This window comes from Planococcus citri, chromosome 3 (assembly GCF_950023065.1).
Source record: "Planococcus citri chromosome 3, ihPlaCitr1.1, whole genome shotgun sequence".
NCBI lineage: Eukaryota > Metazoa > Arthropoda > Insecta > Hemiptera > Pseudococcidae > Planococcus > Planococcus citri.
In genome coordinates this window covers 18,176,283-18,200,225 of record NC_088679.1, presented here as the reverse complement: position 1 = coordinate 18,200,225, position 23,943 = coordinate 18,176,283, and the positions used below count along the sequence as shown (strand labels likewise).

Here is a 23,943-nt window from a genome sequence, read left to right as displayed (position 1 = left end):
TCTAATGCCGGGATTCACAATTTCACATTTGTTGTCACGGTGCCGACTTCTAGCTCAACAACCTGTCCATGCAGTGTCCATTTTACCTACCCTGAATTTTGAGTTGCCACAGTTATGACACATCTTATATTATAAACATGCTTGTGGGGACTTACAAGGGTTTCAGGGCTGTGTAGTGACTTGTACAATGTACCTCAAAATTCAGATCGGGTGTAACTATACATAGTGAGTAAATGTAGGTTAGGACTAGGTTGAGTATCCACCCTTCTCACACCCGACAAATTTTACACATATACTCATCTCCACCCATAAAACTCAAAAAAGCAAAAGAACAATTTAGTATATTATATTAGACACACACAAACAGAATAATATAAGAGACACTACATTTTTCATTAATAAACGTAATAACATAAAATAGGTAATAAATATTTGTACACATTTTTTACATAATCAAACAACTCAACTCTTGAATGAGTCATAACAACATCAACAGGCTACCTAATTAGAAACCTTGAAGCGCATGCACTCGTGGGGTGTAAGAACATAACTATTTACATACTTGTATTAGTTGTATTGAAGAGCTTTAATATCACTAAGTAGCCTTTCAAAACATCTAACTATTGGGAAAAAGTTCCATTTTGGTAGGTATTGTGGTTATCGAAAAATCCACTGCTGAAATGGATGATATTGCAAGTTCACTGAAAACTTTGACACCCCCTAGCAGTCTTCAATTGATTTGACTGTTCTATCTCCTAGTAGAAACCCCAGTTTGATCCTTAAGATGGAAAAAAATGATGATGCTGTGTCGCGTATCATTATTGATCATTTAACGTATTTTGTAAAATGTTGCATAGGTATCATCTTTTTTTGACATTGTGTTATTACAGCCTGTGGGAACGGATTTAGCACTCAGTCATGACTTGGTTCACGATTTTGTTGCTCCTGTATTTGAAATCAGAATCTGTATCATTTAGGTATAGTAAGCGATTTCAAAATTACTTGAAAACCCTTCTTGACATTCATAGTGTGACAATCGTGTAAGCTGAGAATCTGAAGTATTCCACTTGCATAGCCCCTTATAATTTTTCTATGTGGCCTTGAAGCTGCTCAAATCTGAAAATGGCCCATCCTTAATGCTTTTATCAATTATTTCTCATGGCATCAAAAAATTCCATCAACCCAGAAAACTCGTCAATATTCTTCCAGAAGTTGGTTGGTCACACTGAAGGTTTACTTTTATTTTGGAATGTTGACCGATAGGACTACTAAGTAAAAATTTTAAGTTTCTTTTTTGGAAAGAACTAAAAGTTACTAAAGTTACTTTTTATTTTTCAAATTTCCCTTATGATGCTTAAAACTTTTGCAGCAACGATCATGTGAATTTACCTGACAAACTTGAGTAGAGTGAGTTTTGATGGTTTCCCAAAATATAAATAAAATGAATATATTTGCATGTACAGTTTTTAAAATTAAACATTTGTGTTAATATGTACTAAACAATATAGGAACTATTGAGATCACATTTATGTTCTTGAGTATAGTGTGGATTGCTCTTGAGTAATTTTTCCCCTATATCCACCAATTGATCAATTATCAGTAAAATTGGTTAGGCACTTGATTATGTACCTACAGTTCTCGAGTATACAATGATCCCAAAAAATATTGACTACCTAAATAGACTCTCGAGTATAATACTGAGCCAAAGTTCAGCCCACTGAGGCCGAGCCATTGTGGTGATGAAAGTTACAATTCTGCTTCTTCTTCATCGTCTGACGTAAAATCATCAATGTTGGGGTTTTCTGCTGTTGGAGATGTCGGGGGACGATTTCTCTCGAAGAAACCCAACTGAAATGCATCGAAAAAGCGTTTGATTAAACTAATTACAGATTACCAGTGAAGTGAATGATTTTTATGTTGCCATCTAGTAGTCTACCTTATACAAGCCATAGATCATTGACATTAATATGAGAACACCCACGACAGACGATCCGACAACAATCCACAGAGGAATCACATCAGGTTTAAGAGACTTGGTCAATTCGATAGTAGTTATTGCTTCTTTGCGGTATGGCTTCTCGGATATTTTTGTAACCGTTCGTGGTAACTTGGTGACATTTACTTCAACCCAAGAGCCGATTTCAATGGACTTGTATCTCAAACCTGCAATCTAAGTTTTCGTCGCATGATAGATTTCAAGTCGAGCTCGAGTACATTGTGTGGATTTTTTTGTTGGTCGCTCGATGCATTCATTTATTTTATTTTAGATAAGTATAAGTGGTATAATAATTGGACCAACCTTTTTAATTGTTTCTATCCAAATAACGGATGGAAATAATACTGAAACATTTTGTTCTCTTGCTAAATTTGTGATTGTGCATCGAACTTTTTGATACAAATGATTTGTGCCATTAATTGAAACTGTATTGTTGGATGTATCTTTAGAAAATGCTTGATTTGTGGAACGTTGCAGTTTGGGATCATCAGTTGAATATGATTTACTATTATTGGCCCATGTGATTGTATCGTTGTAAGAAAGTGTTTTCTGAAACCGTCGCATGAAAGGACACATTAGATCTGAAGTTTGCTGAAAATTGTAATTTTTGTGAATAATTCGCACTCACAGTTAGATTTTTATAGTTCACATTTGTAACATAATCGCATTGAATTGGACCTTGAGTCCGCGGTTGCTCCATTAGATACAACAAATCTCCACCTATAGACAGTCAGATTACATCAAAATAGAGTATTGCATCATGTAAAATACATTCAACCACGTATAAAGATTTAAATTATATACCATTCGTTGATTTCACCGGCCAGAAAAATATCGCACTGACTTCACTTAGGTTTGCAGTGCCTGAATTTTTAATGATATATTGATGTATAGCTTTCGGTCCAGCATCTGTATCTTTTCGAACGGGTTCCGTCCTGTACTGCGAGGGATTATAGGTAACTGGACCGTTTGTGGCGCTGAAAAATATTTTTTTACACGTCAAGTTTCACCGATAATTTGCATTGTTATTGAAAATACGTTGAGAAGAATAATTATTAGGTTTGTTGATTTTGGGCCTTCGTATGTTTTGCTTGCTTTCAATTTAAAACATCATAGATTTTTTTGAGTCAAGCTGTCGAGTGTTTTTATCCGTCATTTTGTACATACATTTTTCAATTCCAACTCCAACTTGAGTAAGGTTTGAATTCGATCTGGTTTTTGTAATTTTTGTGTCGAATGATATTCCACGTGAAAAATTTTTTTCAACTCGCACGCTCAATTTTGAGCAATATCTAGCTACCTACTTGTAAATCGAAAGAGCATGTATCTAAAAACACCATAACCAAAGTTTCAGATGAGTAAATGTGTAAGTGAGTTCATTTTGAAAATTTTGGCAATTTTTCAAAATTCGAAAAAACTAGTTTCAAGAACGGTTCTTCAACTTTTTTATAATATATTATATACTATATTTTTTGCAATTGAAGTGAACTAACATAATTTACACATCAGGAACTTCTAGTTTTTAGACATTTTGGAGCCTCCAGCGATTTTTTAATTCTCTGCAGAAATCTCAAAGCACTCTATGAGAGGCCGAAAATGAACTTTCATCTTCTGCAACTTAGGTCGATGGTAATTGGGTATACTAAGTAGTTACTTTTTTTTCAATTTTCAAAAATTTAATGTTTCAATACAGCTTGAAAAAAAGTTATAATAATATCAGTATGTGAATATTGTGGAAGTAGGTAGGTATATATTTGAAATTGTCAAAGTATACTATCTGCCAAAAATTGTCAACAATCTCTCTTTTCTGTCGAAATTTCCAAATAATCTCATTTTTTTTTTTTTTAATAATTGTCACTGCCGAGTTGTCATCTTGTTTTTGGCTAAAAAATTGCCAAAAGTTCTAGCTTTTCAGCAATTTTAAAAAGTCGCTGTTTCACTGAAAATTGCCAAAAATTACAAAGTAAAAAAGTTTTACTTTTCGAAACAAATGTAATATTATAATTAATTTCCTTCCCAATAATTCCCAATAATTCCTGGTTTTTGCTAAAATTATCAAATTTTTGCTTTTTGTTTTTTTTTCGTTCATCTACTAGATAGAAGCCTGTCAAAAAGTATTTTTTGCCAATGATTCTTGAAAAGTCGTACTTTTTGCTTGAATTGTCAAAGTCTTGCTTTTTGGCAAAAATTATGAAAAACCCTTCATTTTTAATAAAATTTCTGACTTGGTCATTTTTTGCAACAAATTTTAAAGTCTTGTCTTTTTCAAAAATTGTTTCAGAAGTGTCGATTTTCTTCGCAGAAATTGTCAAAAAACCGTTTCGTTTGTTAAAATGATAAGTCTTGTCTGTATTATTTTTGACAAACATTGGTTTTTTCGCCAGAAATTCCTCTCAAATTTTTACTTTGTTTTGTCAAAAAATCTCAAAAGTTTCCAAATTTTAGTTCAATTTTAAAAAAATTGAAAATTGAAATGTTTCAATTTTTGTATTATGCGGGTGTTATTATGAGTTTTTCTGCATTGAAATGTTTTGCTCGCGTTTTGTCACTTTTTTGGTTACGTTTCCTTCAAGCTTTCTTGGTCACCAAAGTCACTTAAAAAAAAAATTATACGAGCCCTATTAATTTGAAATTTCTAAACTGTTAATTGCTTGAAGCTCCAGCAGTCCCATGAGGGAATCCAATAAGCGCCAATCAAAGTTACTTATTGGTGCTGAAGTTCATTTTTGGCCCCTGCAGGATGATTTGCAGTTTTTGAAGAAAGTTGAAAAATTGCTGCAGGCTCCATTGTAAGCATCGCCCAAGATCTCAGTTATTATACGTACATAGTATGTTGATCAGAACACCATTTGTTGTATATTCACTGGAATTCTTTGTTGTAGGGAAACTTTTCATTTTTTGATAGAAAATTCCCACTTGTAAAGTACTAGCATTATTTTTTTTATTATAGTTGAGAACTGGTACCTGTTGATCTGTATATTGACTATCTCTCGGATGGGAATGTCCAACGAAAATATGTTATCTTTCAGAGTCTCATTTTTTTCCGGATCGCTACTGTTCACCTTAGCCCAAAAGTGAAACGTGGAGCTCAGACCTTCAAAAGTCTTGTTTATGCGCAAGATTACACTGAAATTGACCTTTTGAAAATTTATCAAAGAGTTACATGAGAAAGTCGAGTGAAAATTTTGGTTTGTTGTAAATAAACGCGATATTAGAATATTTACCTTTTGGTTTTCTGGTAAAGGGTTACCAATGCTGAAAGTGATGTTTTCACCATCAAGATTTATCAAGTTAGCGAATTTATCAGTTAGAGGAGAGTTTTCATAAGTATAAAATTCAAGGCCTTTTGGCACTTGCAAAATGAACCGACTCCTATACGAATATTCTCCGTTATTCTTCACCAATACTTGAAGGTTCAAGGAGTCTACTTTAGAAAGTGGCTCATATTGTGTGATGTTCCTGGAACAAATAGTAACTAATGATTTTTTTTTGCTGAAAATATTACGTAAATCGGATAGGAAATTCATCTCACGGAATAATAGTCAAATTCAAATTTGGATGACAGATTTCATCATCGCCACAGTTCCTAGAAATGTTGAAGCTGTCTGTAAGAGTTCTGGGTCCGAAATTTAGTATGCTGGAAAGTGCGTTCTTGTTATTCGATTCAACAAGTTCATAGTCCAGGGAAGCTTCCAAGGGAGTGACTTCGTCAATATCCGGCTGAAACAAACGCATTTTTAAAATATTTTTTCTACGCTTTTTAAATGATTGTAGGGGATACTGAATAACGGACTACAGGTTTCATTCGAACGAGAAATATGGCATTGTAATGTAAGAAATTTTATGTTTTGATGCACGAAAAAGGGTTTTTTTTTCATTCATTTTTCCCGAATCGTTTTCAACCCACGGCCCGTCATCAGTCGCTGACTTGTGATGAATTTCACTTCTATTGGGTGAATTCACTTACGTCTTTATTATCGACATAAACTGTTTCGTTTTCGCATTTTTTTTTGTTTTTAGTCAACTGAAAAGGCAATTTTAAGGTGCTATTTTTGGTCTTGTAGAAGCGCATCCTGGAAGTATCTCCATATTTTGTATCGAGCGTAATGTTTGTGGAGATATCTGAAAAGAAAACATCGATTTCGAATTTTTACTTCTTTAATGAATAACATCAACTCAAGGGCTTGCAAATATCTACATATTCACTCGAGTTATTGTGTCCAGACATAGATCCAAATTGGAAACACTTTTTGTAGCAACCTACCAATTTGATCTTCAACGCCGACACCGCTGTACTGCATGCAGATTTTGAGCTTGACACAAGCATAGTTTTTATTTTTCGTCTCAGAAGTACATGTATTCCTATCCAAGGGAACGTTTCCACGCTTTGTTTTCTTAACCAAAAAAGAAAGACTCGCTGTTACATTGATTACTGGTCGAGATCTGTCAAATGGGAAAGAATTATAAATTTTCACGTTCCTTGCATTTTTTTTTTTCGTAAATCCATGCTCACTTGAAGAGAAACACTGCATCAGATTCGTATGCGCCGACTATCAAATCAGGGTATTTATTTTCATCCAGATCCACTCCTCCAGATAATGAATGACCGAAGGCGCTTAATTGAGATGTTTTTCGCAAGTGAGCCACATCTGAAGCTTTGATTACTTGCGAAGGCTTTTCGCTCAGACCGTTTTCTGAACCGAGGTAAATGTAAACAACCCCTGTCGTCGGAGTTGCACTTGTGCAATTATTATTTTTGTTAGATCCTTGGTACGGAGCACTCACTGCAATATCTGTAATGTGTGTTATTTGGAGTGTTCAATATTGTGCAAGTGCATGTAAAGAGAATACTGCGTGATTGTACTGCACCTTCGTATCCGTCCTTGTTTATGTCACCCAGCGAGGCTAAAGCTGAACCAAACCGTGCTCCTGATTCCAATCCATCTATGGTTTCGTTTCTTGCGAACATTTTTTCCTGCGAATGTAAATACGATTCACCAATGAGTTACCTCAACAATTAACTGCCATTATTTATGAAATAAATGAATCCTGATGTTCTTACTTACTCCGCATTTTGAATCCATTTTCTTACACGTGATTTTACCTTGATAATAAACGTAAATTCGCCCTATTTCGTAATCCTTATCATTTTTTCCATTAGCGTGCATTGGCGCTCCTATGATTAAATCGTCTGCTCCGTCTCCATCCACGTCTGAGGCACACATCGAGTATCCAAAATAATCCGGATATTTTTGGCCACTCAAAGTCTTCACTCGTTCGAGAAGTGGTGTGAATATTGCTACCTGTGGTAAATCATTCCGTTAGCTTCTATTTAATAAATGTAGAAGAATGAGCTTGCGTTGTAAATAATAAAATGGTAGTCTAATTTTGAAAATTACCTGTCCGTATACTTCGAGCGCTCTTGGAATGCCTACTGCAATGCCTAATTTGCCTTTATCAAAAAAATTCAAACTTGTCATGGAATATCCTATGTATGAGTCTGTGGAATTTGGCATCTCCTTTGAGGTATTACTCGCAAAAGGAAGACCTTTGACGTTCCTTGCGAACGCCATGCCTGTATAAAATTAGGGATCTCTTGGTATCAATGTTATTTTTTGTGGTATTTTGCTTATTATCGATTGAGTGACGCATTTGATTTTTCGATGTGCATAATATGTAATTATTCTGGCCGTCCTCATTCTTCAACTTCATATCAATTTGTTTCCTCTTACTATAAGATATTTATTGAAAGAACCTTCTAATTTTCCTAAAATTTTTATTCAATTCCCACCATTACTCTTTACAGAGTTGGGAAAAAATTGTGCAAAAATCACAAAAACAAACAATTTTGACCGTCACCGTGTTCGAATCATATCCTAGTTTTTTCCACAAAGTTTTCATGTTTCCAAAAAAAAAAAAAAAATTCAAAATTTGGCAATTTTGGACTCCCGTCTCGTAAATAGCCAGCATGTTCGTGTTCGCCTTTGATTGGTGGATTAATTTTCAATATTTTTCTCACAGTTCTGTAATCTTTGATGAGTGCTCGATCGTTCGTACTCATATGTATAATATTGTATTTTAAAGTATATTACCGTTCCAACTATTAGTGCCAACTGCTCCTACGTAAATTCTGAGTGAATCCTGCACAAAGTAATGTTAAAATCAGTAAACTAAACTCTATGCTTATTAAGTTACTAGGTTTTTGGGCCATATCTCCCCCTGTATGAGACCAAATCGGTTCAAAATGCAATTTAGAAGAAAACATATTTTTCCAAAAAATTTTTAAATTGATTTTAGGGTCTCTTTCCCTAAATTTGGGGTCCTAAAAATCAAAATTTGGCCTTCGCTATATTTTTCGCATCAAGTACTCGTCGAGAATTTTTTATTTTTAAAAAAATTACCTTCCTAGGTATAATTGGGACTGAATGAGAGCCTGCTGAACTTTTTTTGCTAGTTTTTTGCTTGTAGCTTTATACTATAGATGAAAGATTTGTCCGAAAACTGAGACACGTGATTTAGTTTGATGAAAAATACACCCTATAAATATTTGTATGAAATTAAAGGTATCTATTGTGTAAAAGAATGTTGAAACGTCGCGTCGGTTGCATGTACCTAACCCCGAAGTACTATTTGTTTGATTAAAAAAAAAACCGCTTACTTTTGCTATCGAAGCACTGAAACCAGCCTGACCGAAACCTAAACCTGAATAACTTGCATCTGTAATCATTAGAACATTACGAATCGTTAGCTTTGGTAATTAAAGGATCTAAAATGTTTCAAAAAATGATATGATGAACGAATCAAAGCGTTATAGAAAATTGAAATCGTGACCTTTTACTGAACGATATCGACAAGGACTGTAAATCTCGCTGAAATCTAATTGCCCGTTGTTTGGTGTATAGTAACAAAGTCCAGTGGGGCTGGAATACTCATTATCTTTAACATAGTATCTTGGAGCACAAGCCTGCAATGAATTGAATTAGTGACTTATTGTACGTATCTTAAATGTAGTAATTGTAAAAGAAAAACTGCATTTTTAGGGTATTTATGAGGAATTAAGTAAAATTCTAAGTTGGAAAATTTCATATCCAAGCCAATTCATTTTCTTCGGATTTTGGAAGTGATGAGATTTTTGAACTTGGCGTGGTTCAATTACGTGAAAATGGTGCCATGAACGGGGCTAGATAACAAAATTTTGAAAAATAGGAGACGGAACCTTCACCTGCTTGAGAATTATCTTTTTGGGTATTTATGTATGATATCAAATTCTAATTGCCTATGTGACCTTATTACTTCGAAGGTGTAATATGAGAGTATCAAAACTCAAAAGCATTGAAATACCAATTAAAATTTTAAAAAGTTGAAGAAAAAATCGCCCATACATTTCCATTCTTGAAGTAGTCAGTTTCCTTCACCCATGCATTTTAAAATTTGGAAAGTCGAAGTTTTTGCCTTATCTTAATGTAATGCAGGTACTCTATTTTCACAACATACCACTACGATTCCCTTGTATCCAGTACTTGTCAAAGTTGCGCCTAGCCATTGTTGTGTTCGATTCTCGCCTGTTAAATTCTGCCCACCTGTAAAACATCATAAGTGATTTTGTGATTAAAGTTGGCTGCAGAAAAAAATATAAAGGATTCAATTTTGAGAAGAACGCTTTTCATGTTTTCATTCGAGTTTTTAGCCGAAACTCGACTTTTTGAGGTATTAATGGAAGCATCCCTAATTCAAAAAATCTCTACATTGTTCTCCAGTTCCTCTGACGATAAGAGGAGAAAGGTACTTTGCTTGTTACAGCTTCAGTGTAGCGTGACACAACTTGAGCGGTGAAAATTTTAAAAATAATTCTTCGTTGATCGATAAAAATATTACTTCTTTAGACAATTCTGAACACCGATTTTAAAAAGTTCATCCTATTTAGTTACTTGAAAGTTGGATTTTTTATTGGAAGTTAAATTTTGAAATTGATACTCAAACTCGAAGCCACGATGAAAAATCAGAAATTATCAGTGAATCAGTGCACCAGAAAATTTTTCAATAATTCATCATTTTTTTTACATTTAAATGAGACTGATTATATTTCCGTACTTCTAGAAAAATTCTGTTCGATGAAAAAAAAAAATGCTTCGAATCTGTTTTATTGTTTTATCTTATCGTAATTTTATCATATCTGAAATATTCTTTTCGTACGCGTACGTGTACGAATTGATGTACCTACCTAGGTGTTCATAATAATTAGCTGTATGTGAGTAGATCACATCAAGTTAATGAGTTATTTATGATGAATAATGATTTCGAATGAATTTTACGTCAGTGCTTGTAAAAAAGAACCGATTTCTGTTTCATTTTCTCTACTCAAAATGATTACCGAAAGATTTTTGAAACACTTATCTCGGTGCTAGTCGTGATAGTTTTTTACCTAACTTGTGCTTTTTGGCGAGAAAACTATCCAAGTACCTACTCGATTGTCAATTTACAAAATTTCCCGATGCTACCAGCACGAGAATAACAACGGTGCTTACCAGGAAATTTGGCTTTTTGGCACTTATTCGGCTTATCCGCATCGCAGCTGTACACAGCACCACCTGTATAATTTGATCCTTCGAGTGTGTCTGTATCTTGTGGTGCTCCGATGAGTACTCTGTAAATCAATTCGAAATTGTGATGAAACTGTGGAGGTTTTTTGCCTTATGAAAAACTAAAATTTGCGCTCAAGTCGAGATGAAGGAGTTGACTTGAAATTTATTAGAAATTGAGGAGCGCATTGCATGATGAAGCTCTACAAATATTGTTTGATGTTTTATTTATCGACTGGAAAATTCGTTTAGAATACTCGTAAGTGAGACGATGCGATGCGTTCAGTATTCGGCATTAATTCAAAGAAAGCAAGATAAATTTAATTCAAGTTACTCACAAGCTTGTGTTGCTGTAATCAATATATCCTGTTACAGCGAATCCAAAGGAGGAATTTGGTGGCCCATTGTAGGTAACATGAGAACTCAAATCCAAGTTGAACGCAAAAGTGCCGGTGAACGAGAATACAACCGCGATAATAACGAAACTCCCGCGCAATATCTTCCAATAATGTCCAATATCGCGAGCTTCATAACCAATCAACATCTTGAAGAAAAAAAAATCAAAAAACCGCACAACACAGAATCAACCACACATCGCGAATTTTTCGAGAGAAAGCATTTTCGAGATGCTATTTCAAACCAAACCACACGAATATTATCAACATCGTGATTTTTCCAATCGATTCATTTGTATGAGGAATACCCTGACTTATAAATTACTTATTAATCAGAATTTTCGCCAAACTGGCGCAATTACAACGCGATGACGATAGCTTGAACGCGCGTTGATCAATTAGTATGCATACCTAGTTGAGAGTAGGGGATTCGTTGCCATGCTGTGTAGGTACGTACACGTAGGTAGGTACCTACTGATAGAATGGAATGTGATTGTTTTGAATTTTTCCGTTCGACGCGACGTTACGCTGCTAAATATGGAATTTCCAGGTGAAAGAAAAATATAACAAATTCCATCTCTTCCTCCTCAAAAAAACCCACCGAAAGGGGATGTTTCATGTACCTACCCTACGAGAATAAATACATATTTTAATATTCCTGAATTTCTCCAAATCCTATAAATATTTTATCCCCATTTTTCCATTTTGGTTTTTCAGCTATGATATTTCTAACTATCCAGATCTGGAAAAAAGTTCAAACAAAAGTTATTGACCATCAGGAAAAACATTTTACTGGACTGCAACTCGTCCATCACACGTGAGTCAAGATGTGCGAACTACCTTCGGAAATTTTTTATTTTTCTTTAGTGGTAACTCCTATGCAATAAAATTTTTTAAAAAATTGTACATAAAAACGAGATTAAAAATATGAAATGATTGGTCCATTAACCCAAAAAGGTATGGGGAGAGAATTTTGACAGATACATAATATTAATATGTATGTATTATCGTTTTGTGTTGGCCTGTTGGGTTTTTGAGGATGCTGACTCGAAATATAGAATTCGGTTTTTGATTTGACCCTGGCCTTTCATCTCTTATTGCAGAACCTCCAGTTTGATCCTGAAGATGGAAAAAATGATAATGCTGTCTGACGTATCATTATCGATCATTTAACGTTTATTTGAAAAATGTTAAATTGTTTCATATTATCTTTTTTTGACGCTGTGTTATTGCGGGAACAGATAGATGACGACTTTTTGTCATCTATCACTCAGTCATGACGTGCACTATTTTCCGCTCCTGTACATATATTTCGAAATCAGTATTGTATCATTTATAAAATTGATGATAACATTATCATAAAATATAAAAAAATTGTAAGTGATTTCAAAATTACTCGAAAATCCTTCTCGACACTCATAATGCGAAAATCGTGTAAAATTTTGAAAATCGAAGTGTTCCATTCGCATAGCTACACATTATTTTACGACGTGGCCTTGAACCTGATCTGATACCTGCTGAAAATGGCCCATCCTAAAATAATATTATCAAATATTTCTCATGGCATCAAAACATACGTTATACGTTGACCTAGAATACTCTTCAATATTCTTCAGGAAGTTGACCCGGCCAATTTCAAGTTCGCTATTAATGCTCCTATCTCAAGTTTATTGATAAAATTAAAATACTATCAGTTATGATTGTTTTATCGTGTTAGTGAATAATTGGGTTCAATATTGTACGTAACGTTATAAATTAACAGATTTACGGTGTTTTCTTGAAAACTGAGAATTCGATTTGGGAAATTGAATGAATACCTATTCACATTCGGGGTGTCCTTCGTCTGGAAAACCTGGAAAAGTCAGGGAATTTTGGAATTTTCAGCATTTTTTACTCAGAAGTCAGGGCATTTTGTGAATGGTTACTTCGAACAGATTTTTCCATTTCTCATAATGAAAAAATTTTACCTTCGTTTTGCTCAGGCAATTTTTTCGCAGCTTACTTTTGTCAAAAATTGCGAAATTCCCAAAAATTCTTGATGTCTTTTATTTTGTCAACTTATGAATTATGAGTATCGTTAAAAACATCTCGCTTTTTTTTTGCTAAAAATGGCTAAGAAGCCCTGCCTTTTACTAAAATTTTTGTCAAAGTCTCGTTTTCTGTCGAAAATAGCGAAACTTCTCACTTTTAACCTAAATTGTCAATGCAAGAAGAATTTTCTTTTTTTTTTTTACGAAAAATTGCTAAAAATTGTATTGTTTTTTGCACCCAAAAACACTCACTCTTTTCCAATACCAGTTCTAATGTGTTGTTTTTTCGCCAGGAAATTCCTAAAAAAAAAAACTTTTCTTTTGCCAAGATTGTCAAAAGTCTCGAATTTTTATTGCAAAAAATCGCAAAAATTCCTAATTTTTAGCCCAAAATTGCCTTTTTTTTTCAATAAAAAGTTGCAAAATATTTTATTGTCCAACTTTTTCGGCAGGAATTGGAAAAAGGACTGTTTGAGCAGTAATTGCCAAAATTTCCTGCTTTTTGCTGAAATATAGCAATTTTCTATCGAATTCCATTTCTAAATTTTGATTAAAAACGAAAAGTTCTGAATTTTCTGGTGATTTTTTTTTTTTTTGCATTAAAATGTATTGAACATGTTTTGTCAATTTTTTGAGCTCGAGCCTGGTATATCAAAAAACTAGGTATTGATTAAATTTTTAAAAAGTTGACATTGAAAAAATATATTTCTATATGAAGTCGTTCTATTTTTTGATGTGTAAATTTTCCAAAAGCTTTTGCCCTCGCGAACCATCTGCTGGTTCTCCAAGTTCCCATGTTGTTGGGGAAACAAATGGCTTTAATAGGTGTCATAGAGTACCCTGCCCAATTGACCAAATCACCAAAAAGTCGAGCTTTCGAAAAAAAAACCATGTTGGGAGAATGAATGTTTTGAAAATACTCAAACCCTTCATTTCCAACTAAACAAATTTATATAAATTGGAAATTTTTTTCAAAAATAATTCAACAACATGAGTGTTAAGGTCGTTTGGCAGTTCACAAATTGAGCAAAAATGAAAACTTGGTAAAAGAAATATCTATGATGCTCAGAGAGGATTTTTTATCAAGTCATAAAATTTTGTTGAAAATCTGGCTCAAATATGACATAAAATTTTGCGAAATTGCGAGCTTTGTCGTTTGGAAGGGGGGGGGGGTTGTTACTAATAATAAAAACATTTATGATGCTTTAAAGCACGATATGTAGCATAGAATTATTCTTTCATTTCAGAAAAAATAAGTATTTTACCATTTAATCAGATGTAGAAAAATGAAGATAAACATGAAGAGAAGAAGGTAATTTAGAAGGTAAACAGAAATACAAATTCATCTGCGAGTTCAGTCTGTCATTTCGTTTACGGTATGGATTTGTGTTTTTTTCCCCCACCATTTCTCTATGTTTATCTTCATGTTCCATACATCTGATTAAATGGTAAAATACTTGAAGTTTTTTTTCCAGAATGAAAGAAAATTCCATGCTACATCTCATGTTTTGAAGCAAAAATGTTTTTATTATTTGTTTTCTCCACACACCCCCCCCCCCCTACCGGACAAAGTTTGCAATTTCGTCAAATTTTGTGTCATATTTCGGCCCAATATCCAACGACTTGATAAAAAATCAGCTCTGGACGCATAGATTTTTTTTTACAATTTTTGGTCAAGGGAATTTCTTTTACCAAAGTTTATATTTTTGCTCAACTGTTGTGAACTGCCAGACAATGTTTTTTACTATCGTTATTACGATTTTTTTCTTTATTAATTCTCTAAAAATATTTTCAAAAAGTGCTTCTGGTTAATGTTTCTTACTCGAGTTGTCGAATTATTTTTTTTTTAATTTTCAACTTATGTTATGTAATTTGTTTTTTGAAAATAAAGGATTTCAGCTTTTTTAAAACTTTCATTTTCCAACATGATGATTTTTTTTTGAAAGCTCAACTTGTTTGAGATTTGCCAATTGGACAGGGTAACCCATTAAAGCAATTTGTTTCCCCAACAAGAGAACATAGAGAATCTCCAAAGGGTTAAAACTATCATCAGGCAACTAAACGCGTTATGGCAGATTAATAAAAATACAAAAGCAATCGACTTTATTGCACTTGAATAAAATACAGATCAAATTCAAATAGAACTCGTAAAAAAACACAAAGGAAAACATTCACTCTTAAAATTAAATTCGAACTCGCAAAAATCCAAAAATAAAAACGCAAAAGAAAACCATATAACTTGGAAAATAAAATTAACGTAAAAGAAAAGAGAAAAAAATACAAACAACTTTTCCAATTAAAATTCGTTAACGAAAACTGAACGTAAAAACGAAGACAATACAAAAAATTAAAAATAAATAAAAGAAAACAAAAGGAAATAATATTTCTAACGAAGAAGACCTATCAAATAAATACGAAGTAAATAGTTGGTAAATACCTGCTTTAGTTACTAAATGGAGACCATTTGTGAAAAACATTGACTAGATTCAAAGTCCATTATGGCATTATTATTAAGATATTATAATATAATAAGTCGAGTTTTTTTTCAAAACCCTTACATCTTAGAAAATAGTTTAATATGGCACTAGAATTCACACATTTCATTCAATTAAAATAATAAAAAATTCTAATAACGATGTTTTGATTTCGATTGGCACCTATCTACTGTGTATTCTAAAAAGCCGACACATACCATTTGCGTTCATGACTGGTAATTTCATCTGGTTCTACGTTTTCCATAAGGTATTCTCTCATTTTCGTCGGTAATGGTAATTTCTGTATGTCATCTATGCATTTCAGATTTTCTAATATCACAGCTCTACATCGATCTTTCAAGCTGACAAATTCGCTCGCAGTCGACTGCAGTGTCATTACAGTCTTAGCCGAGGTTGAACTAATTATAGGATACAACGGTTCCTTGATTTTGTTCAAATCTCTGAATCCTACTCCCAAGCAAACGTCATCTTTGAAATAAGTCAAAGTACCATAAATACCGTCAAACAACAGACCAACAGTGGTTGGTAAATGTTCTCGAAATGGGCGACAAAATTTTTGGTATTCTCCATCGTGGCATAGGAAGCCTTTGTGAGATAAGCCCCAACTATGCTCGTCTTCGCCGATTAAATCGATATAGTCGGGTGATCCTAGACGACTTTTTTCTGTACCTATGCCGAACATCATACTGGTCCCGCAGATTCGTTTGGGTAAGAAGATCTCCCAGTATGAGCGAGTATTGTTGAGTATTTTTGTCCCTCTGATGGCTGATGTGCCTTGGCTCCATGATGGGTGGAATAATACGCATTTTTGGTTTTTGTCTATGATTCGAACGTCGCAGCTTTTGTAGTTTGGGTTCCACGTCCATGTGTCTGTGTCGATCAGGGTGTCGTTGAGGTCGGAATTTGAAACATTCTGGAATGATAAAACAAAAAAAAATTGATAAAAAATGATGGTTTCAAATAATGGTAATTACTTTCACAAATATTCGTAAAAACTTCCGTAAGTTTATAGCTGAGATTTTTTTGAAAGCTCTATTTTAAAAGGTTGCCAAATTTTACTGCTACAATTTTCAAATGAAAAAAAAATCAGAAATCATACGAGTTCATGATATTTACTTACGAGGTACAAAGCCCCCTAAATTTTGGTCAAAATGTAAAAAAAAAGTAAAAGAATGCTACAATTTCAAATGATAGATCCGAAATTAGGCAGCTTTTGAAATTGGGCTTTTGAAAAAAAAGCTCGACTTTGAACTTTTGAAAGGATCTGGCCAAATAAATAGGTACATAGGTGAAATCGGCTCCTCTGCTTGGATTTTTTCCCCTATTGACTTCAGATAATGTTCCGATGAGAGAAAATTTCTCATTAGGTTTTGAACTAAAGGCCCTCCCCCCTCTCGAAAAGACTACTGTCAAAATGGACAGGAAAACAAACAAATGAAAACGAAAGCATCGATAATGAAACCGATAAGCCAGCCAATGAGGCTAAAATACTCGTAAATAAATAATTGGCAATATTGATTTGACGTAATACGTATGTTTCGAAGAATATCTCATTCCATACGTTACAAGAGGGTGAATAGAAATGAGCTAGAAATACGTACATCGATAAGAAAACAAAAAACAATCATATGGAGAGTGACTTTCTTCGATTCTACATCGAATGTAACCGAACTTAAACACAAATAAAAATACAAAAAGTCGCAAAGACGACCATGAAATCACTCGAAATGAGTAGTTCGGTGTTCGTATAGAAAGAAATCGATACCAAATTCCTATACTAGTGAAAGACCACCTCTAATCGAAGCAATGAAATCAAGGCAACTTACAAATATTATAAAATATGTATTAATACTCACATCTTGAATTTCGTCGATTTCATTCTGATCATCTTTAAACATCTCCGGCTAAAACACAAACAGCATTTTAAAAATATTACACAGAAAGAAAAAAAAAACACGGCACGTAGTTGTTAAAGCCGAAGCCGAAACAGTGAAAATGCACCGACGTAACGAGGGTGAATGTAGGGGTTGAATTTCCTCGAGTGAAGAATCGCGCTGGCTCATCTTAAGCGCCGTCGCGATACAGTAATTCACTTTCTCCAACGAGTAATCGATAATTTCCAGAAGTGCATCGACCCTTCTGTTTTTTCCCTTAGTATGACGTCATGTTGGACACTGCACGCATCCTACGAGTAGGTACGCGCTGATGGAGAGCGGTGATAAGTGCAGTACGTATGCAGATTTCACATTAAAAAAGGGTTGCTCCAGTCGTCGCATTCTCCAGTCGTCGCATTCTCCAGCGTACCTAGACTTACAGAGAATACCACTGTAGTGTTTTTTCATAGGCCTATATGCTTATAAATGTAACTATCCGGTGATGATTAATGTTTTCTGATTGACTAATATTTACGATCACTTGGATGGCATTTTTGAGCTCAAAAAATTCAATCGGTCTTTTGTACATAGCTATACCTACTATACTTTAAAATTTTTTTTGAATATATTTTCGCAGTTGCACAATAGGGAGGTAGAGCTTGAAAATTCTCAATTTTTAAAATAACTCTGGCCCCAAAGTCGAATTTTAAAATCGTATAAATAGGTACTATTGTACATATGTATAATTATTCAATAGTGCCATTGCAACCTATTGAATGAGGTAAAAATTTAATGAAAAATTCCAAATTTCAACTGAAATGTTACTTGAGTTTTATTTGGAAAATTTTGAGACCAAAATTGGGTCATAACTTTCGGGGTATTGAAGAACAATGCCGTGTGACCTATCAAAATGGGTTAAAATTTCACAAGAAACTCGAATATATCGACGAAAATGTTACTTGAGTATTTTTGAAACGTTTTGAGTCACAAATTGGATCATGAGTTTCGAAATTTCTAAAAAAAAAAAAAAAAATGGTGTCTTGCAGTCCATAGAAATAGGTTGAAATTTTACGTAGAACTGAAATATTTCAACGAAGATATTTTTTTTTTTGCATTTTTGAAGAATTTTGAGGCCAAAATTAGGTCGTGATTTTCAACATTTTCAAGAAAGGTGTCATGCGACATTCATATTGGAATGGGTTAAACATTTATTTTTACGGAAACATTTTTTAATTTGAAAAATTTCAAGGCCAATATTAGATCATGATTCTTGGGATATTCGAAAAAAGTGTCATGCGACCTATCAAAATGAGTCAAAATTTTACGAAAACATTTATTCGAGCATAATTTTTTATGTGACCTATCAAAATAGGCTTAAATGATTGCAAGAAATCCAAAAATTTCAACTAGAATACTTTTGAAAAATCTTGAGCTCACAATTGAATTTTGATTTTTGAGATTGTTGAAAAAAGTGTCTAGCGACCAATTAAAATGAGTCTAAATTTTGGCAGAAATTCAAAAATTTCCATCAAAACTTTGTTCAGTACCTACTCTTAGAGAATTCTGAGCCCAAAATTAGGTTAAAATTTTTGAGATTTTTGAAGAAGTGACATGTGACCAATCACAATGGGTTAAAATTTCGTGAGGAATGAGAATATTTCAACGAAAATGTTTATCGAGCATTTTTGAAAAATTTTGTGTCACAAATTGGGTCAGGAATTTTCGGAATTTCTGGAGATATTGCATTTCAGTTCATAAAAATGGGTTAAAGTTTTACGAGAAATTCGAATATTTCAACAAAAATATTTTACTTAAATGCATTTTTGAAGAACTTTAAGCCCAAAATTGAATCATGATTTTCAACATTTTCTAGAAAAGTTTCATGCAACTTATCAAAATAGGTCAAAATTGTACGAGAAGCTGGAATATTTTTACGAAAACATTTTTTGAGCATTTTGAAAAATTTCAAGTCCAATATTAGATCATGATTTCCGGAATTTTTGAAAAAGTGTTGTGTGATCTATCAGAATAGGCTAAACTGTCGCAAGAAATCCAACAATTTCAACTAGAATGTTCTAGAGCATTTTTGAAGAACTTTGAGCTCAAAATTGGATCTTGATTTTTGGGATTTTTGAAAAAGATGTCCTGCAATCCCTTAAAATGAGTCTAAATTTTGGCAGAAAATCAAAAATTCCTGTCAAAACTTTGTTGAGTAAGTAGGTACTTTAGGAAAATTTTGAGACTAAATTACTCAAGTCATAATCTTTGGGATTTTTGAAGAAGTGCCTTGTGTCTAATCAAAATGGGTTTAAATTTTGCAAGGAATGAAAATATTTTGACAAAAATGTTGGCTGAACATTTTTGAAAAATATGTCGTGCAATCTATCAAAATGGGTTAAAATATTTCAAAAAATATAATAATTTTAACTACTTAAACGTAATCTTTCTTGAGTATTCTGAGGAATTTCAAGTTCAAAATATGGTTATAATTTTCGATTTGTCATGCGACCTACCTACTAAATGAGTCAAAATTTCGACAGAAAATCAAAACTTTTTTTGAGCACTTTTGGGAAATTCTTAGCCCGAAATTAGGTTATTTTTGGGATTTAAAAAAAGTGTCATGCAAGTTGCAACCTATGAAAATAGCTTAAATCGTCCCCAAATATTCAATGACGTGTTTCGACAAGAATGGTGCCTTTTTTTTTTTACTATTTTTGAAGAATTTTGAACGCATTATTTGGTCATGATTTTTTATTTCTAAAAAAGAGTCATGCGATCAATCAAAATTTCGGTAGAAAATCAAAATTTCATTTCGAAACTTTTTTGAGCAATTTTTGAAGAATTTTATTTTTGTCGAAGTATTTGAGTTTTTCCTTCTCGTAAAATTTAAACCCTTTTTTATGAATCGCAAGACACCTTCTTCAGAAATTCCTAAAATCATGACCCAATTTGTGACTCGAAATGTTTGTATTTTTCCTTAAAATTTGTACCTACTCGTATTTTGATCGGCGACGACTCAACTTTGAACATACTCAGGATGTGAGGGAACATTTGCGTTGAAATTTTTGAATTTCTCGCGAAATTTTAACCCATTTTGATTGATCGCAAGATCGCTTCTGAATAATTCTGTTTGAAATTTACTACTTTTTAGGCTTCAACCACCCCCCTCCCCTTCCACTCATCTTATTGCGGAACATCGAAAATCCAATATGGGTACATCTTTTCTGATATTTTGAACCCATATCTACAAAAATCCAACGAAATCTTGTGGGCAGCAAAAATTCCGTACAAATTCGATTTTTGGAACACAATTTGCCAGTTAAACTGCAGGCTATCATTCAACGATATCATTTTGAATATCAAATTGACAACTACTTATCTTAGGTAGCCTAATATTCATTTTTCAAATCACTTTGACAGTTTACTTTTCCTTTTAGGTAACCAAGAAAAAGGTAACATTACGGTGATTTATAAATCTAAATCGACCGATGAAACTACATACCTATCTACAAATTTGAATCCATCGGAACAAGGCACAGGTATAAATATTAACCTTTTTTAAATCTATACAATTGACCCTAAAAGACCTAAAGCTTTGGAATATTTCATGAAATCGATACCGCATTACGCATTAAAATTACTCTCGGCGTACTTCGGGTGTCATTATTGCGGCGAATTGGTCATGTAAGCGGGTAGCGGGTTACTTGCGTGATATAAATGGATTTCAACTTTTAACAGCTGTATAGATAAACAATATGATGACAGATATCGCAAATACGACAATTGAAGATGAACCGGAGACTTCCTGCTGTTCAGAAGCGATAATGTTTTGGGGATGCTCTTGACAGAATAAAAGAGCTCTACGTGGTGGGCCAAATTACTCTGTTACCGGTATTGGAGTAACGATGAGATAACATTACGTGACAATACGTCTTCTTGATTCGAGCTAACACTTTCCCAGACGGTATTATTCGCGGTGACGATTTATCGATTAATAATTTATAAAACCGTTCGTCCGAAAATACGGTCTGATACGTAGATTAAGGTGGCCCTTTATTTCTTCGTGAATGTAATTTTTTTTCGAATTTCATCGCTCTGAATGGATCGGTTCATGTTGCAAAAAAAAAAAAAAAATGAGATCCTGAATATTTCAGCTCAAAATGAAGCCCCTATTTTTTTATGAGATGGTGAAAACTTTTCTTATTTTCTTTTCAGTATTATAATTTAAAAATTCCGTTTTTTCTTTAAAATCCCAAAATGTATGTGTTTGTGCACTTGTTTCACTACGATTCATTTTGGACCCAGAAGTGTTATTAGGGAGAGGGGGCTGCACTGTGAGCCCCCAAAATTGAGGCCAAAATGGGAAAAAATTCAGTTATGAGCGAATTTTGATCTAGCTGACCTTTTTGAGCATGAAATTGGAGTATCTCTGTAGGATGAACATCGCAGAATAATGTTGACCCTGTGGAGCTCATTTAGCGGGGGAGGGGGGTCGTTGTGCTCCAAATTTTTTTCAACTTTTAATAATAACTATAAGGTAATCTTACTTTTAAATACTTTCAATTTCTACCATCTCCAATCAACCTACTCCTCTCCAAGTCCTCCATCTCATGAACCGAAGAAAAACTTGAAAAATGACAAACCCAAAGGTTACAACATTGTCAACTAATAAAACTACTGGTGCTGTCATCGGGGCGTTGCCAAAATGAATGAAAAACACTCGTCGCTAACCCGGATCAGTGTCTAAACTAGAAATTCGACAGGATAAAAATTAATAAAATTCACCCAAGTGGAAAAATCAACTCAGCGGTACCGTAGGCCATCCATGATCTCCTCGAACACACGAGTACAACAGTAACAGTTACCGCAGCACAAACACACAATAGTCACCAAAACTTCACCATTGTGAAACCTTTAATGTCCCCAATAACAATTTCTAGGGTTGCTTCTCTTGTATTTTTTTTTTTTGCATTCGCGGTTGCTAGCCTTTATCAGGCCTTACGTACCGCCTTTCGCTATCGTACCATTGCTGACTTTTCATTATGATTGTTCATTAAATGGAAAGGATAACGTTGACGATGCCTTTTATCTAATGTATCATTTTCATATTTAAAATTTTTGCACATTTTTACCGTCCTCTGATTTACCATCGGTACGCCCCTCTTGGCCTTGGCTATTGTAATTACTTGGATTTCGTTTATTATGAAGGGTATTTTCTGTTTGTAGTGTTGAGTACTTTTTGGTGTTTTCAAACCAGTTTGCAGAAGTGTGCTGAGTTATGGACTTCTGGCTTGTAACGGAATCGTTATAATGATGGGATGAAATATTATCGCCTTGTTTATTTTTTTTCTAAGTAAAGGAAAAGGATTTCAGAGTTGAAATGTCCCTGGTAACAGTACCAGGAATAAATCATCAATGGTGGTCGTTGACTTGTTGATGAACTGAACTGCACGAAGTTCTCCTAGTATTTTCAAGGTGTCCTCAAGCCTGGAAAAGTCAAGGAATTAGGTCGGTCTGGAGAAGTCAGGGAATTTGGTAATTTTCACGCGAAATCTCTGGAATTAAAAAAAAAAACGATCAATTGCAGATTGTGGATGAAGACCTGTGATAATAGAAAAACATTATTTTTTTACTTCTCAAAACAAAAATTTTCAAAAGCTTTTGTGTGAAAATTTGTCGATAATAGAAATCAAGATTTAAAGCCAAAAAATGAAATCCTCACTAAAAAAACATCGTTTTATGCATCTCGAAATGCAAATAAGAGCTTTCGCCCTCGCTTGGGCTTGTTCTGTTTTCTTCTCCAGAATCAGCTTCCTTAAAAAAAAAAGTCATCCCTTACATAAAAAAACCTCATTTTTATGCCTCTCGAAATACACATTTTCAAAATCTCTCGCCCTCGCTTCGCTCGGGCCGATTTGTTTCTCGTTTCAACATAAACAAATATGTATCACATTTTGAGGCCTCCAAAAATTCAAAAAAGAAAAGAATAATTTTCATAAGTCATATGAATATTGTATCAATTGGCCAAAATTGATGTTTTTCTACCACATCAATCCACAAATTTTCATTCAACACACCCCCTCTCAAAAACCTTAAAATAGCTTCTATTTTAGAAATGGGCCCAACATGATATCTGTCCCGGGCCCGCATCAGCTCTGCTATTTTTTTTTTTTTGTCATTTTCATACTGGAATAAATAAAGCGTATAAATTTCTCTTATTGTATGTACTTATTCTTATAGTTCTGTCAGTGAAAGTGAAAATTTTTTTCCATTTTTGGTTTTTCATTCGGAATTTCACGTTTCATTTTTTTTTTTAAATTGAAAAAGTTCATTAAAGTTGAGCGATTTTTTTATGTCCGAAGAAGTATCCAGTTCGAAGGGAAACTTATGAACCCCCTCCCCCCAGGAAAAAGCGTCTTCCTCAATTAAAGTATGGGGTAAGTGTAGAAAATAGGAAAAAATGGTCTGGAAAACCTGAAAAAGTCAGGGAAAATGACTTGCTAAAAATTTTGGAAACCTTGATTTTGCAATAGCACATTTTGTTCAACAATCTGAATGGAAATGGCAAATTTGA

At 33.7% G+C, this 23,943-nt stretch overlaps 2 protein-coding genes across 2 annotated transcripts; both read right to left on the bottom strand.

Annotated features, from left to right (window-relative positions):
* Positions 1-1,431: 1,431 nt before the first annotated feature.
* On the bottom strand, positions 1,432-11,335 carry LOC135838530 (integrin alpha-PS2-like). Its single transcript, XM_065354200.1, has 20 exons — positions 10,914-11,335; positions 10,522-10,640; positions 9,491-9,576; positions 8,828-8,960; positions 8,655-8,713; positions 8,089-8,137; positions 7,396-7,571; positions 7,063-7,299; positions 6,866-6,971; positions 6,510-6,789; positions 6,261-6,439; positions 5,964-6,118; positions 5,529-5,716; positions 5,221-5,455; positions 4,961-5,133; positions 2,801-2,973; positions 2,625-2,716; positions 2,300-2,545; positions 1,937-2,170; positions 1,432-1,848 (listed from the first exon to the last, which is right to left on the bottom strand). The coding sequence occupies exons 1-20, from the start codon at positions 11,117-11,119 to the stop codon at positions 1,747-1,749; spliced, it is 3,228 nt and encodes a 1,075-aa protein (XP_065210272.1). The 5' UTR covers positions 11,120-11,335; the 3' UTR covers positions 1,432-1,746.
* A 3,769-nt stretch (positions 11,336-15,104) lies between these two features.
* On the bottom strand, positions 15,105-17,500 carry LOC135841000 (SPRY domain-containing SOCS box protein 3-like). Its single transcript, XM_065357781.1, has 2 exons — positions 17,352-17,500; positions 15,105-16,408 (listed from the first exon to the last, which is right to left on the bottom strand). The coding sequence occupies exons 1-2, from the start codon at positions 17,391-17,393 to the stop codon at positions 15,674-15,676; spliced, it is 777 nt and encodes a 258-aa protein (XP_065213853.1). The 5' UTR covers positions 17,394-17,500; the 3' UTR covers positions 15,105-15,673.
* Between the last annotated feature and the right edge of the window lie 6,443 nt (positions 17,501-23,943).